At 52.9% G+C, this 12,551-nt stretch overlaps 6 protein-coding genes across 6 annotated transcripts in view; 5 read left to right on the top strand and 1 right to left on the bottom strand.

The window, feature by feature from the left end:
* The window catches only part of BBA_02719 (uncharacterized protein), a gene marked incomplete at both ends in the record, with an annotated part of 532 nt that extends 330 nt beyond the window's left edge, over positions 1-202 (top strand). Inside the window, one exon of the mRNA XM_008597816.1 lies at positions 101-202. Within this exon, the coding sequence (XP_008596038.1) occupies positions 101-202 (102 nt within the window). The remainder of the gene's footprint in view (positions 1-100) is intronic.
* Positions 203-1,980: 1,778 nt separating this feature from the next.
* On the top strand, positions 1,981-3,357 carry BBA_02720 (glycoside hydrolase family 16 protein; the record flags this gene model as incomplete). Its single annotated transcript, XM_008597817.1, has 5 exons — positions 1,981-2,216; positions 2,249-2,316; positions 2,370-2,416; positions 2,488-3,160; positions 3,254-3,357. 5 exons carry the CDS (start codon positions 1,981-1,983, stop codon positions 3,355-3,357), a joined length of 1,128 nt encoding a protein of 375 aa, XP_008596039.1.
* Positions 3,358-3,745: 388 nt separating this feature from the next.
* On the bottom strand, positions 3,746-5,701 carry BBA_02721 (HAD superfamily phosphatase; the record flags this gene model as incomplete). Its single annotated transcript, XM_008597818.1, has 4 exons — positions 3,746-4,279; positions 4,348-4,467; positions 5,005-5,343; positions 5,411-5,701. 4 exons carry the CDS (start codon positions 5,699-5,701, stop codon positions 3,746-3,748), a joined length of 1,284 nt encoding a protein of 427 aa, XP_008596040.1.
* Positions 5,702-6,949: 1,248 nt separating this feature from the next.
* Positions 6,950-9,360, top strand: BBA_02722 (nitrate assimilation regulatory protein nirA; the record flags this gene model as incomplete). The annotated part of the gene is made up of 7 exons (XM_008597819.1): positions 6,950-7,067; positions 7,123-7,145; positions 7,265-7,575; positions 7,629-7,956; positions 8,009-8,340; positions 8,402-8,764; positions 8,823-9,360. The coding sequence occupies 7 exons, from the start codon at positions 6,950-6,952 to the stop codon at positions 9,358-9,360; spliced, it is 2,013 nt and encodes a 670-aa protein (XP_008596041.1).
* Positions 9,361-9,682: 322 nt separating this feature from the next.
* On the top strand, positions 9,683-10,002 carry BBA_02723 (uncharacterized protein; the record flags this gene model as incomplete). Its single annotated transcript, XM_008597820.1, has 2 exons — positions 9,683-9,862; positions 9,928-10,002. 2 exons carry the CDS (start codon positions 9,683-9,685, stop codon positions 10,000-10,002), a joined length of 255 nt encoding a protein of 84 aa, XP_008596042.1.
* Positions 10,003-10,786: 784 nt separating this feature from the next.
* BBA_02724 (molybdopterin cofactor sulfurase) lies at positions 10,787-12,199 on the top strand (the record flags this gene model as incomplete). The annotated part of the gene is made up of 1 exon (XM_008597821.1): positions 10,787-12,199. One exon carries the CDS (start codon positions 10,787-10,789, stop codon positions 12,197-12,199), a length of 1,413 nt encoding a protein of 470 aa, XP_008596043.1.
* Between the last annotated feature and the right edge of the window lie 352 nt (positions 12,200-12,551).

Here is a 12,551-nt window from a genome sequence, read left to right on the forward strand (position 1 = left end):
TGCGTGGGTGCCGTGGGTGGCCGGGCCGATCAAGGCCATGGTCGACGACGACGGCGTGGCGATTGAGGACGAGGAAGGGCTGACGAATGTGGACCAGCAGGTTGTGTGGTTGAGGGTGAACATGGCGAGGACGCTGACGACGGATCTGCTGAGCTGGGTGTGCGCGGTGGTGGCGGTGACGAAGACGCTGGCGGTGGAGTGATGGGAGGCCAGCGGTTTGGGGGGAATGGATGAGGCTATTCGGGAATCATTGGCCCGGAGTGGACAGGGAGAGAGGTCTGGGAGGTGGAGGAGGAGGAGACGAGATTTGTTTTGGTTTAGGCATGGGCGGCATATTAATACCCCGTTGATATTACGAGTTCAATTTCTTTTTTTTTCTGACATCTTTGCTTTTGTTTTATTTGTATGTGTTTGGCAATGCTGTGATGGCGGCGGCTCAAAGGTGGTGAAACCGGTGCGAGAAACTCAGCGGGTTTCGTCGGCATACCGTGGAAGCAGGCTGGCATTTGTACCACTATTAATAACGTGTGCGAATGTTGCCCCACGCCACTCGATTATAATACGAACTCACATTCAAATCCATGCTCTGGAGAAGACTGCAACGACATTGTGCTATTGTGTCCGAAAATTAGATCAATATCGAAAAAACCGGCCATTTTCAGCAATGATGAGATATTTATAAACCCTGGCACCTTGCCCGTGCCTACCTAGCCTGAGACAAAACCTCGCCGATCGGATTGTCGTCACGCCCGCTAACCAGATCCCGCTGGGGCAACGACGATGCCCCCCCGCCGACATGCCAATGGCTTAATACAAGACGGCAACGTATGCGGCGACATGCGATGACCGGACAACGGAGCATCTATGCTGAGCAAAATGCAAATTCGTTGAAAAGAAAAGAACTACAATTTGCGATGAACAGATCAGCTCTGCGAATACCTCATCCATCGAAGATGTACAAGCTTTACTCCACCGTGTGCCATGTCAATCCCGTCTATCCCGTCCATCCCGGTTCCACCACAGCGCCCTGGAACTTGGATTTAGCACCATTAGTTAGCTCATTGATGAACCTTTTTTTTCTTCGCTAGTCGCAGTACTTTTGAAAGTCGCCGCCAATACTTCTGGATCGTCAGGGGAAACCAGTACAGCGCCAGTGTACCAGAGCTGGTGGCTTGCTCTCGACTTCTGACGCGCGTCCCTCGCCCACCCCTTCTTTAGTTTTCCCTTCGTGTTGCCCTTTCCCTGAACCTTTTCTGGCCTGATAACCTGTTGCCCTTTTGGAAGAGCGCTGGGCTGTTGTCAATCATCCTGCTGTACCAGTCAGTTGTTGGTGCTGCACCTGGCACCCTTCGTAGAAACACACGTTTAAAGCCTCAGGCCGCAGAGAAGTTACGGGTACCTACCTACCTACAGTGCTGTACCTAGGCATGTGCATGCCAGGGGCAACCACACCTAGAACTTTGTAGTTTTGCTGCGCTGTTGGTAGCTTCTTATCGTATTTGGACGAGGCGCAGCACCACATCTTTTCCCTCTCGGCCAACCACGTCCCGCCCAACTATCCATCCTGCGTCAATAGCCTGTTGTCCCAGAGCTTGTCCATTCCTATTTTCCCATTCACAAACACTTTTCAATCTTGTCCTTGTCATCCCATCCTCACACTCATTCTCAATTTTTTCATGACTATACATCTTGGCCGCCAAGAAGGAACAATCTCTGTACGCGCCCGAGCTCTCATCCACCCCCGCCATTGGCGTCTTGGCAAGCCCGGCCTGATCCAGACCTCGGCCGAAAACGCCCCTCCAAGACTCGGTGCCTGTTTTATTAGTTGAGGAAAAAGGCAGCCAGCGAGCCTGATATTAGATTACAGACGCCTTTTCTCTTTGTCTACAGCCTGATATTCCCTTTCATCAATTAATTGCCGCCATCAGCTGGCCCTGGGAAAAAAAAACAGGCGGCCCATTCTTTTATATCTAATACGCCATGCCCGGCTACGAAGACGACGGCGATGTTCGGCCCTACCACGGAAAAGCCAGTCGCGTCACGACCAGAATGCCTTGGTGGAATCCTCGTTACTGGGCCCGCAAGGTCTGGATCGCCATTGTGGTGGTTTTGATCATCGTCATTGTCATTGCCGTGGCCGTTGGTGTCACCGTGTCCAAGAACAATGCCTACCCGGCCTACAAGGAGCTATCCTACACGCTGCAAGATACATGCAAGTACCTGCACCCTCGTGTCTGCAATGACCCAGACTGACAAACGCAGACTCTGGCGAAAACTTTTTCAGCCAATTCAACTACTTTAATACGTATGATCCTGGTACGTTGGTCTTTGCCAGCTACCGATTTCCATCACTAACTAACAGCCTGCAGCCAATGGCTTTGTACACTATGTCAGCGAAGCCGACGCCAAGCAACATGTGAGTCTCGCAACGCATCTACATCCAACCCTCAACCAACTTTGTCTTCCCCAATTCTAAACCTCGTCCAGAACCTAACCTACGCCACCGCCAACACGGCCGTCATCAAGGTCGACACCACCGTTGGCCCTGGCTCCACCCCCGACGCCTCGACCGGCCGCTTCTCGGTGCGCATCGAGTCCAAGAAGACGTACAACAAGGGCCTCTTTCTCTTTGACGTCAAGCACAGCCCCTACGCCTGCGCCGCGTGGCCCGCGCTCTGGCTGACGGACCCTGCGCACTGGCCCGATCACGGCGAGATTGACATTCTCGAGGCCGTCAACGCCGGCGACGCCGGCAACCTCATGTCGCTGCACTCGGCCAAGGGCTGCAGCATGGGCGGCAAGCGCAAGATGACGGGCAAGGCGCTGGACAAGTCGTGCTACGTCAAGGATAACAACAATGCCGGGTGCGGCGTGCGCGACGGCGCCAAGGCGTCGTTTGGGCAGGCGTGGAATGAGAAGCAGGGCGGCGTCATGGCGGTCGAGTGGCGCGATGACGGCATTAGAATGTGGCAGTTTGCGAGGGACAGCATCCCGGCGGATGTGACGGGCAAGAAGCCGACGCCGGACGCGTGGGGGACGGCGGCGGCGGATTTTCCGAATACGCATTGTGATGTTGGTGCCAGGTTTTCAAATCACTCGATTGTTGCCAACATTGACCTGTGCGGCGACTTGGTCGAGGCCAGCTGGAAAGAGGCAGGCTGTAAGTTCTTTTTTTTTTTTTTTTCTTTTTTTTTTTCAGTTGACGCCATCTCGGATGTATACAAGCTCTCACAATGCTAACTTGATGAAACAGGCGGCGGCGGTTCCAACTGCACAAACTTTGTCGCGACTAACCCGAGCGCCTTTACCAATGCCTACTGGGAATTCGGCGCCTTTGAAGTATATCAGGCTTCGTAAACGCCGACACTTTTTGGATCAAATGGTTATCTATACTCTTTAATAAAAACTCTTGCTACCATGACCGCATATACATTGGTTTAATATCAACTTATTAGACCGAACCTCTCAATTTGTGCATGTAGCCACTGGCTACAGTGTCTAGTCAATGTATTATTATACAGGTGATGAGCGAGCAGCTTTGCCCGTTCCAACGTATCTAACAGTATATCTCTAAAATTCCCTCCGAAATGTCGAGAGGAGATGTATGCCCGCGGAGAAAAACCAAATGCCAATAACGCCATTCCCATGCCCAGTCGTACAGCAAACACCCTCCCATCGTACAGTTCCCTTTGTCCCATCTGTAATCGCATCACCCGACAGTTTTTTTTTTTTTCGAAGAAGTTTTTTATTCATCGCCCGGCTGTCGCATATACGCATCAATCGCCGCCGAAAACGCCGCAAACGCCGCGCAGCCGCCAGCCATGGCCGTCGGCCCGGCATTCTTGGCCAGGATGGCGCCGGTCAAGCAGCCCGCCGCGACGCCGTTGGCCAGGTCATTCTTTGCACGCATGCCCTCGATGCCGCACTCGATGCCGGAGAAGAGCGCGCCGACCTTGCCAAAGTTTTTGGCCATGGAAAAGGAGCGCGTGCCCATGTCCTTGAAGCCGACTTTGAGCTGCTGCCGGAGCGGCAGGTTGGCAATGGCTTGGTGGGCCTGGTTTCCGGCGAGGGAGGTGCCGACGGTGTCGTAGGACATCTGGGTGGTGGTGGAAAGAGTATGGTTAGGACCAGAAGGGGGAAGGAGGAGAGGGAGAGGGGAGAGAGAGGGGGAGGGGGGACGTACAGAGGCCATGAACATGCCGAATAGACCGCCCATGCCGAAACCCATCACGCCAGACATGACGGATTTGCCGACGCATGACTCCATTGCCGCTTTCATCTATTCATCATCATGGTTAGTTGCATGGTATATCGGCGTTGTCGGTCGCGGTCTCGAGCGCGACGTACAGCTTTGACGCCCTGGTCCTCGGCGCCGCCAGCCATGGGCATTGGCGGCGCGCCCATGGCTCCGCCACCAAGAGGAAGACTCATGTTGTCGGTCGTTTTGCGTAGATATTGTATAGGCGACTGTGAAAAAATGACAGTCGCAGGGGTATTGAATAGGTCGTGGAGGCGGAAGATGTGGTTGTCGACAGCAGTGACCTCCTGATGATGCGAGATTTGGGGGAAGAATTTTTGCCGGGGGCGACCGCTTATTTTTTTCGGGGGCCTTGACGACGGACGGCCCCACGGCGCCGCCGACTTGCGACAAGAATGTACAGAGAGGTGCCGATGTTGATGTTGGAAATTTTATGTGAATTATTTCATTATTGATGTAATAATAGATTTACCTAGATGCCGGCGGAAATTTCAAAAATTGGTACAATTGGTTTCTTTTTACACGCAAAATACGGCCTCTCCACGCAGCGCAAAAGGCCGCTCCCATATCATCAGTGACGCCTTGTTATTGCTCCGTCAAACTCCGAGGCTCAGGCGGTTTTACGCCTCTCGACTGCAAGAATGAATGCAGATTTCGTTCCATTCGCGAGAACTATCCTCGCTCGTTAGCAAACCAACAACTTCTTTACCCCCGGGAGTTTTTCCTGGCCCCCCCTTGGTACTCACCATGCTCTTCTGTCGCATTGGCACCACGCCGTCCCTGATCCAAAAGCCCCAGCCGCCCATCATGTTGGCCAGCATCATGTCCGTCGTCAGCCGGTCCCCGACGACGGCGATTTGCGAGGGGTCCGTCACGCCCGTCTCCGGGTGCTTTTCAAAGTACGCCATGATTTCCGGGCCGCACCCGGGCTTCTTGACCGCGTGCGGCAGCACGTGCACCCCGGTGCTCCGTTCCACTTCAGCGGCCTGCAACAGATTCTTGTCCCAGGTTGTGGCGCCGGATGTGTTGGAGACGACGAGCAGCTTCCGCCCGGGATAAGCCTTGCGCAATTTCTCAAAGTGATTCTGTGAGAAGTGTGAGTACGGCTTGGTTTTTGATAGGAAGCTAGGCAAGAACGGGCCCGAGGTTTACTTTGTATGGCCCGTATACCTCCTTGGCGTCGGGATAGGCAAAACAGTCGTCCTTGTCGAGCACGACGGCGCGAATGTTGGCCTTGAGACCCCGGGCGTGCAGCACGCTGTCGAGCGGGATTGGTAAGTCGTTGAATGTGGACACGGTGTGGTGTGGTAAGCATATGCTCGGCTTGAAGAGTAGGCGCGTCGCGTTGAGTGAGGCCGATAGATTGAGGTTCATGGCTGTGATGCAAACGATGGTTATGTGGTTTGAGCGAGTGAAGCCTGCGATCGGTGCGAGGCGAGACATGGTACATAGCTGTGGGCTCCACCCCGGCCAAGCACCCAGCCAAATTGTACCCTACCGCTGCTGGAATACACCATTTTGCAGCTAAAGTATTGAGAAGAAAAAGACATTAGCAAATTATCAAGAAGAAGCTGTGTATTTAGAATGTTAGTATTGGTCGATAGGTGAGTCAACAAAAATATGGGTGTCCGAGAAGCCGCACACTGGATAGGTACATTACACATCCGTGTTAGTCGAGAGAGTGCTAATGACGTTAGTAAACACCCCATTCCTTGCAGTGGGATCTTTTAAAAGCTAGATAGACTGAGATATATCAGACAGCCTTAGAAAGAATTGTCATGTTTATTTAGACGCTTCGCTCCTCGTAAGCGCTCAAGTCTCTCTGCCAACTCGGCTGCGAAGCAGCCTTCAGATGAGCCCACAGGGTTAACAGCGTCTTTTTACACCGCTACGTACCCTCCTTTGTCGACACAAGAAGCTGTGACAGCGACGAAGCACTTCTGGCCATTGTCGCGTTGGCGTGTTCATTGGCATGGTACAAGCCATTGACTTTTCCAAGATTTCGCGCCTTCGCACTCTCACATGAATCAACGTCGTTTAGTCTTTTCCACCACGCCTCGAACAACACGTGGCGAAAGTGGTGTTTACTCGCTGTGGATAAGAATTTCCCGCGGCTATCTGCAAGTAGACAGCGGCATTTCCGAGAACAGTTGCATCATGTATGTCTTCCTGCAGCTTATTATACCCCCCTCCACCCCCTGTCGCGCGGCTTGATGTATTGGATGATGACTCCGCTGTCGATCCCGCAGACACTGCCCCCTTGCTATTCGTTGTCCGGATTTGAAAGCTCTGTTCAGCACGTTCTTGACAATAACAAAACTGCCTTGAAAGTTGTGTAAATTTCTTTTCGATACAGATTACACAATAGAGCGTGCCAGTGTGTAAGGCAGGAGTGAGACATCAAGCCCTCAAAGTGAGAACCCTGCGTGTGGATATTGCAGTCCGGAGAGAGCTCCGAGCCGCCCAATTGGCCATGCCACAGCGCTTTCTCCTCGAACAACCTCCAAAAACCGTATATTAATTGCTGTCAAAAGTGAAAAGTGATTTCTACTCCTCCTCAGGCTTTTCAGAATGAAGGGACAAGTTACGTAACGCTTGCATTCTGTCGTTGTATAAGTAGACTGCCTTCCCCACCCCGCTTCACTCTAAGATGCCCTCGTCTCTTACGGCTAAAGAAAGAAAACAAAAAAGATGTCTCCAGCTCGAGGCTCACTACCGAGACTTTTGCCCAGGCCCTTGGGGGAAGAAGAGCGCCGACCAGAGGTAACCCCATCCCGCAGACGCAAGCTAGTAAGCAATGCTTGCAACAGTATGTCAGCCTCACGTTATGGATTTGTTGACCGCAAACTAACTCGAGACCTCAGGCTGTAGGACACGGAAAACCAAGGTAAGAGCCATTCGCGCTCGGCGGTTAAGCAGACGAGTTTTGAGTTATATTGTCGATGAGGAGCACGAGAGGCCAGCGCTAATGTCAAAGAGCAATAGTGTGATAGCGCCCGGCCACAGTGCCGCCAATGTGCCAGAAGAAACTGGCCCTGTGTCTACACTGCTCCGCCTGGAGTCACATCTCAGCAGCTCAAAAAGGAACGCACAGAAAACTATGCGAGTGTGGTTGAACTGATACGCCGCGGAAACGGCGTGCACGCTGAACAGATTGCGCAGAGAATCAGAGAGGCTGAAAGCGTTGACACTGCCGTTGGTGATATTGCCAGTGCAAGCCTCCTGCTGCAACCTTCTTCTCGAGCGGTTACAGCCGCCACTGGGCCACCTTTGAGACAATATCCTGCTGCTGCTCCCCGTCCACTGCTGACGTCCCCGTGAGTAATGCCCAATGGTACGATGCTGGAATACACTGCTGACGTATTGTTAGATACGAAGACTGTGACTTTATCTTTGAGAAACGCTACGACACTGATACTTATTATCGACGGGTAGATCCAAGCCTCTTTGTGGATGTATCAGGTCATGATTTGCCTCTGTCCAACTGGACCAAGGTATCTACTGATAATCGCCGCATGAATCATTTGCTCAACTTGTTTTTCACCTGGGACAATGTTGTGGAGCGCATCATCTATCGACCAATCTTGGAAGAGAATGTTCGAAGGCTTAGAAGAGGGCATCAAGGTGACTATGACGACAATACCGACAGCGACTTTTGCTCTCCCTTTCTGATCAATGGCCTACTGGCCTTGAGCTGCGTAAGTCAAAACACAACAATCCGCAAGACGATTATGCTCTAATGCAATTCAGCTCTACTCGATGGACCCAGCTACATACAAAGACCCTGCGGATCCTAGAACACGAGGGAGGTTATGGGCGGAGGAGGCCCGGCTTCACCTGCAGAATTGCACCCGGCCATCCATTGCTCTGATGCAAGGCCTATACGTTATGCTCATCTATGAGGCCAGTCTTAGTGACGGCGCAAGAACGCTGCAATACTTGACGCAATGCATGGATGTCTACAGGATTCTCAACGATAGGAACGTGATCGAGCTTGCTGACGACACGGTGCCCGAGCCTCGACGGAAGCTGGAGAGAGAAGCCTTTTCTTGGTGCATGTGGGGAATGTATTGCTGTGAATGGTGAGTGGGACATCTTTTGAGTACCCGGTAAAAAGATGGCTCATGTGTTGATGCTGGCTAGGCGATCTACCGAGGCGCTTGGCCTCCGAAAGTTGAGCCGTCCGCCAAAGATTGATAAAGTGTGGCGCGAGAGCAGCTTCACACTTCGTCAGGCTGGGTCCGCAGGATACAGTTGGTATCCTTACCCGCTGAGTGTCCAGATGCAGCCATCAATGCAGGTGGCTCTCCGGGAGGCGGATGCTGCGCTGTCGGAGATTGTCGAATCGATATTAAACTATCTACATCCCGACGAAAACGGCATCGACGCTGTATCCAAGCCTGGCTATGCATTGGAGCTCTACGACGCCTTGATCAACTGGAAATACGGGCTTCCCGATGAATTGCGATTTGAGCAGTCTGTGCTGCCGTCCGTCATTGCTTTGCAGTAAGTTTGAACCGCCCGTACGTATTTACAGAGACACACAATGACTGGAACTGAATAGCACCCACCTGGAGACGGTGAGCATGACTCTTTTACGTCCCTTTGCTCACTTGACCAGACAAGAGTTTGGTGGCCGATTCAGCCCTCGGGAGCGATGCGCCGCACATGCCAGCCATCTAGTGACAACAGTCTGGTCATTTCGCGCCCACGGCCAAGTCCGCTACGAGTACTACCTCGCGTACGCCCTGGGCGCTGCTGCCTACATTCTATTGCAAGAGCCCGACGCGCCTGTGCAAATGGACTCGCTGGTCCGTGCTTGCCAGTGCATCTTTGAGATGCGCCCGACGTTGCCGCTGGCAGCGGATACTCTGAGCGGTATCCGCGCTGCGTTTAGGCTGTACAGGCTGGCGGTGCCAATGTACATGCTAAAGTTCTTTGATCGGGTGCGTCATAACGAAGCTGGCGTGTTGCATCGTACCGTGGCTGTGACGGGCTTGCTACCGGCTGCTGGCGGCGGCGGCAATGACAATGAGGCGAAGCGAGCTGAAATACAACTTGAAGATCTTTTGAGGGACTTTGGCAATGTTGATATTCACTAATTGAATAACTTTAGTTGGAAGATTGAGCCCCTTTGCTTGCGAGTAAATCAGGCAAGAAACTGTTTTCTTAAGCGCAGATGGGTTGTCAATAGGTGTTTCTCAAACAAAGCAGGCTTGGTGCGGAAGAAGGTTTAATTCCTGCAGGATTTTTGAAAAGTTGAATGAATGTTCTTGTCCGTCAGCAAAGCATCCAAGTAGCTCACAGTGCTGACCGCTGTACCCCGCGTCGCTCGCATGTAAGCACCCCTCACTCAGCCTCATGCGAGTCAAGCAAGTTTCTCCTTTACATGCACACACAGATGTCTCTTGATGATGACGTGGAATGCCTGACGGCGGAACGGCCATTGTTTGCTGTGGAATGGGAAGCAAAACACCCGGCAATGGCAAAAAGTCGGCGGTGGATGCGACGCTCAAAGCCATGGCGTTTGGCTCCTTCATCGGCAGGGGTCAGATATGCGCCGCTTCCACGCGCATGTTGGTTCATAACAGCATCCTCGACGAGGTGCGATGCAAGCTCAAAATCATGCCACAGTTGTTACAAAAGCGCATGGACTCGCCCGCCAACAGAAAGGCCCGGTCATCTCCGCCAAAAAATTTCAAACCACCGAGACGCTCGTCCTCTCGGCCCTCGCTGACGAATGAGTCGCTCGTGCACGACGATTGGTGTAGAGAGGATGCTGGGAAGGTTTTGTTACGGTAGATTAGAGTGATAGGCACCTCTGTTGGCCTCAGCTCGCTGACTCAGCCAGGACCCTCATCAGCCGCCACACTTTCTAGATAGCCTCTCTTTCTCTTTCTCTCTCCTTCATACACACATTCATCCAGGACTTTGCTTTCGCTCGTGCCCTGTTCGTGTGACGTTTTGCTCTCTTTCGCTCGCTTGATCCGCCATAACCTCGTTTGATACAGTAGTACCTTGCTGACGAGCCCGGTGACGTCCAGGGATATTTGCGCAGGTCAAAGGTTAAAGAAGCACTGCAAAAATTGCTAGTCAATTGAAACTAGAATGTACTTAGTGTGGCCGTTGACCATACGGTCTTGGGCCTTGTTCATCCAGCGCTGTGGATATCCGCAGTACTTGCCTTGAAAAGCGTTGGTGAAGCGCTCTCATGATGGCAGCTGAACATGATTCCGAATGCATCCAGTTCGAATATTTGCCAGACGATATCATGTCGTCCCAACTCCCCTTCCCACTATGGTGTCATTCACGTAAGGGCTCCCCGCTTGGTAGCTACTGGGTGCACATTAGTTAACTAATGGTATGTACAAGTTCGATCAACGGTCCGAGAAATTGACTCAGTGACGCTCCACTTAGCAGGCCCGCTGAAGCTAGAACGAAGCGCTCTTTCCGCGTCCCGGATTGAATATCTATCTACCTTTCAATTATTCCGCCCAACTCCTGCAAATAATTCTCGTTCGTCTCAAGATGCTGCTGTATGCATTTCAGAAATCTAAAGCTGCTCTAACAGCAGACGACAATGTGTACGTGATACTCGCCTTGATAGTGTCTTTGGTTGCCATTAGCGTTGGCTTGTTATGGACTGCGCCGGGCTTTACGACGCGGCGCCAACTGCGACATCTGCATCGCGTCAAGTCCTCGAAAAGGAACATGGATGATCAACATGACGCAAAATACGCTGCACCAGAAGAAAGTCCTGCACACGGCCCAGTGCGCGTCAAGGCCATCTTTATCCATCCCGTGAAATCGTGCGGTCCTGTCGAACTAGACAGGGCCGTCGTCACAAAAGCCGGGCTTTTGCATGACAGATGCTTTTCCTTTGCCGTGGACTCGGATGAGAAGAAATCAGACGATGCGCCTACGCTGCAGTTCATCAGTCAGCGCACAAAGCCTAAAATGTCACTCATCCAAACTGAGCTGTGGCTTCCACACGAAACGAGCAGCAGCCTGGACCCGTTGGTTCATGCCGGCGGCGCCGTGCGCCTAACATTTCCGGATCCCGATATCCCCAGCTTTAGACAACGTCTTCAGGCCTGCCTTGAACAGATGCGATGGAATGCGACGCCTCAGTATTCTTTCATTGTCCCCTTGACACCGACCATCAGGTACTTGCGCGAGTCGGACCTAAAGCCCAGGCCGTTTACGATACACTCCCGCGAGGCCCAGGGGATAGACATGGGCCGTATTACCGCAGTGGCCGCTGCTATCCCCAAGTTGAAGAAACTACTTGGCTATCCTGACCGCCGCACACTGACCCTGTTCAAGTGCACGCCGGATACACTGTCACGCACCGACAAGAATCTCGCGCCGCTTGCCAACATTGGCTCCCGCGCTGTCCACGGCTACACCGACCAGCAACCCATCAACATCAACAGCGTGCCGTCTGTGCAGGCCGTGTCCCAGATGCTGCCCCCAGAAAACCAGCCGCTCAACGGCTTGCGATTCCGCGCCAATCTATGGATTACCGGCGCGGCCGCCTACGACGAGGAATCCTGGAAACGGTGCCGCATCGTGCCAAAGGCGCCGCGCGTGCACAGGCAGGACAGCAAGTTGGCGACGACGCTGTCGGTTGTCTGTCGCACCTCGCGATGCACCATGCCAAACGTCGATCCAGCCAAGGGCACATTCTCAGCGCAGCGACCGGCCGAGGGCAAAAAAAAGGGGCTCCCGCAGCCGACGACGACGCTGGTGGAATACCGCACGCCGGAGAATGGAAACAAGGCGGCGCTTGGATATCTGGGCATGCATGCTGTTCCTGAAGACAGGGACCTGGATGCTGCGCGCGAGCAGCGAGCGAATCTCGTGGTTTGTGTCGGAGACGAGATTGAAGTGCTGGAGCGCGGGAACCATCTATATGGCTCTACTGCAGATTTGTACTAATACTATCGCTTGCACAAATGAAACATGTTGAGTAGTTTTCGATTGGTCAAGCTACCGATTCAGCTTTAGGCGGAGAATCATCTAATCAAGTTTGTGTGTTTGTCCGTGATTTGAAGTAAAATGCGCTATGTCGTAGGTTGATAGCATAGCTCAGCCGAATGCGGCAACGCGAGTCGTACTCTTGATCTGGGGTAATTGAATATTTAGTTCTAGTGGCCTGGAGCCAGGCCATGTGAAGATGGATTTTACCCCGCTACTATACTGGCCGAGGCTGGGGGCCGTGGCGCGCCGAGTCCTTCCTCGGAACTCTCCCCGTCTGAGCGCCGCCACCGGAGGGGGGGGGGGGGGGGGG

Source organism: Beauveria bassiana, assembly GCF_000280675.1.
Source record: "Beauveria bassiana ARSEF 2860 unplaced genomic scaffold BBA_S00005, whole genome shotgun sequence".
NCBI classification, from domain to species: domain Eukaryota; kingdom Fungi; phylum Ascomycota; class Sordariomycetes; order Hypocreales; family Cordycipitaceae; genus Beauveria; species Beauveria bassiana.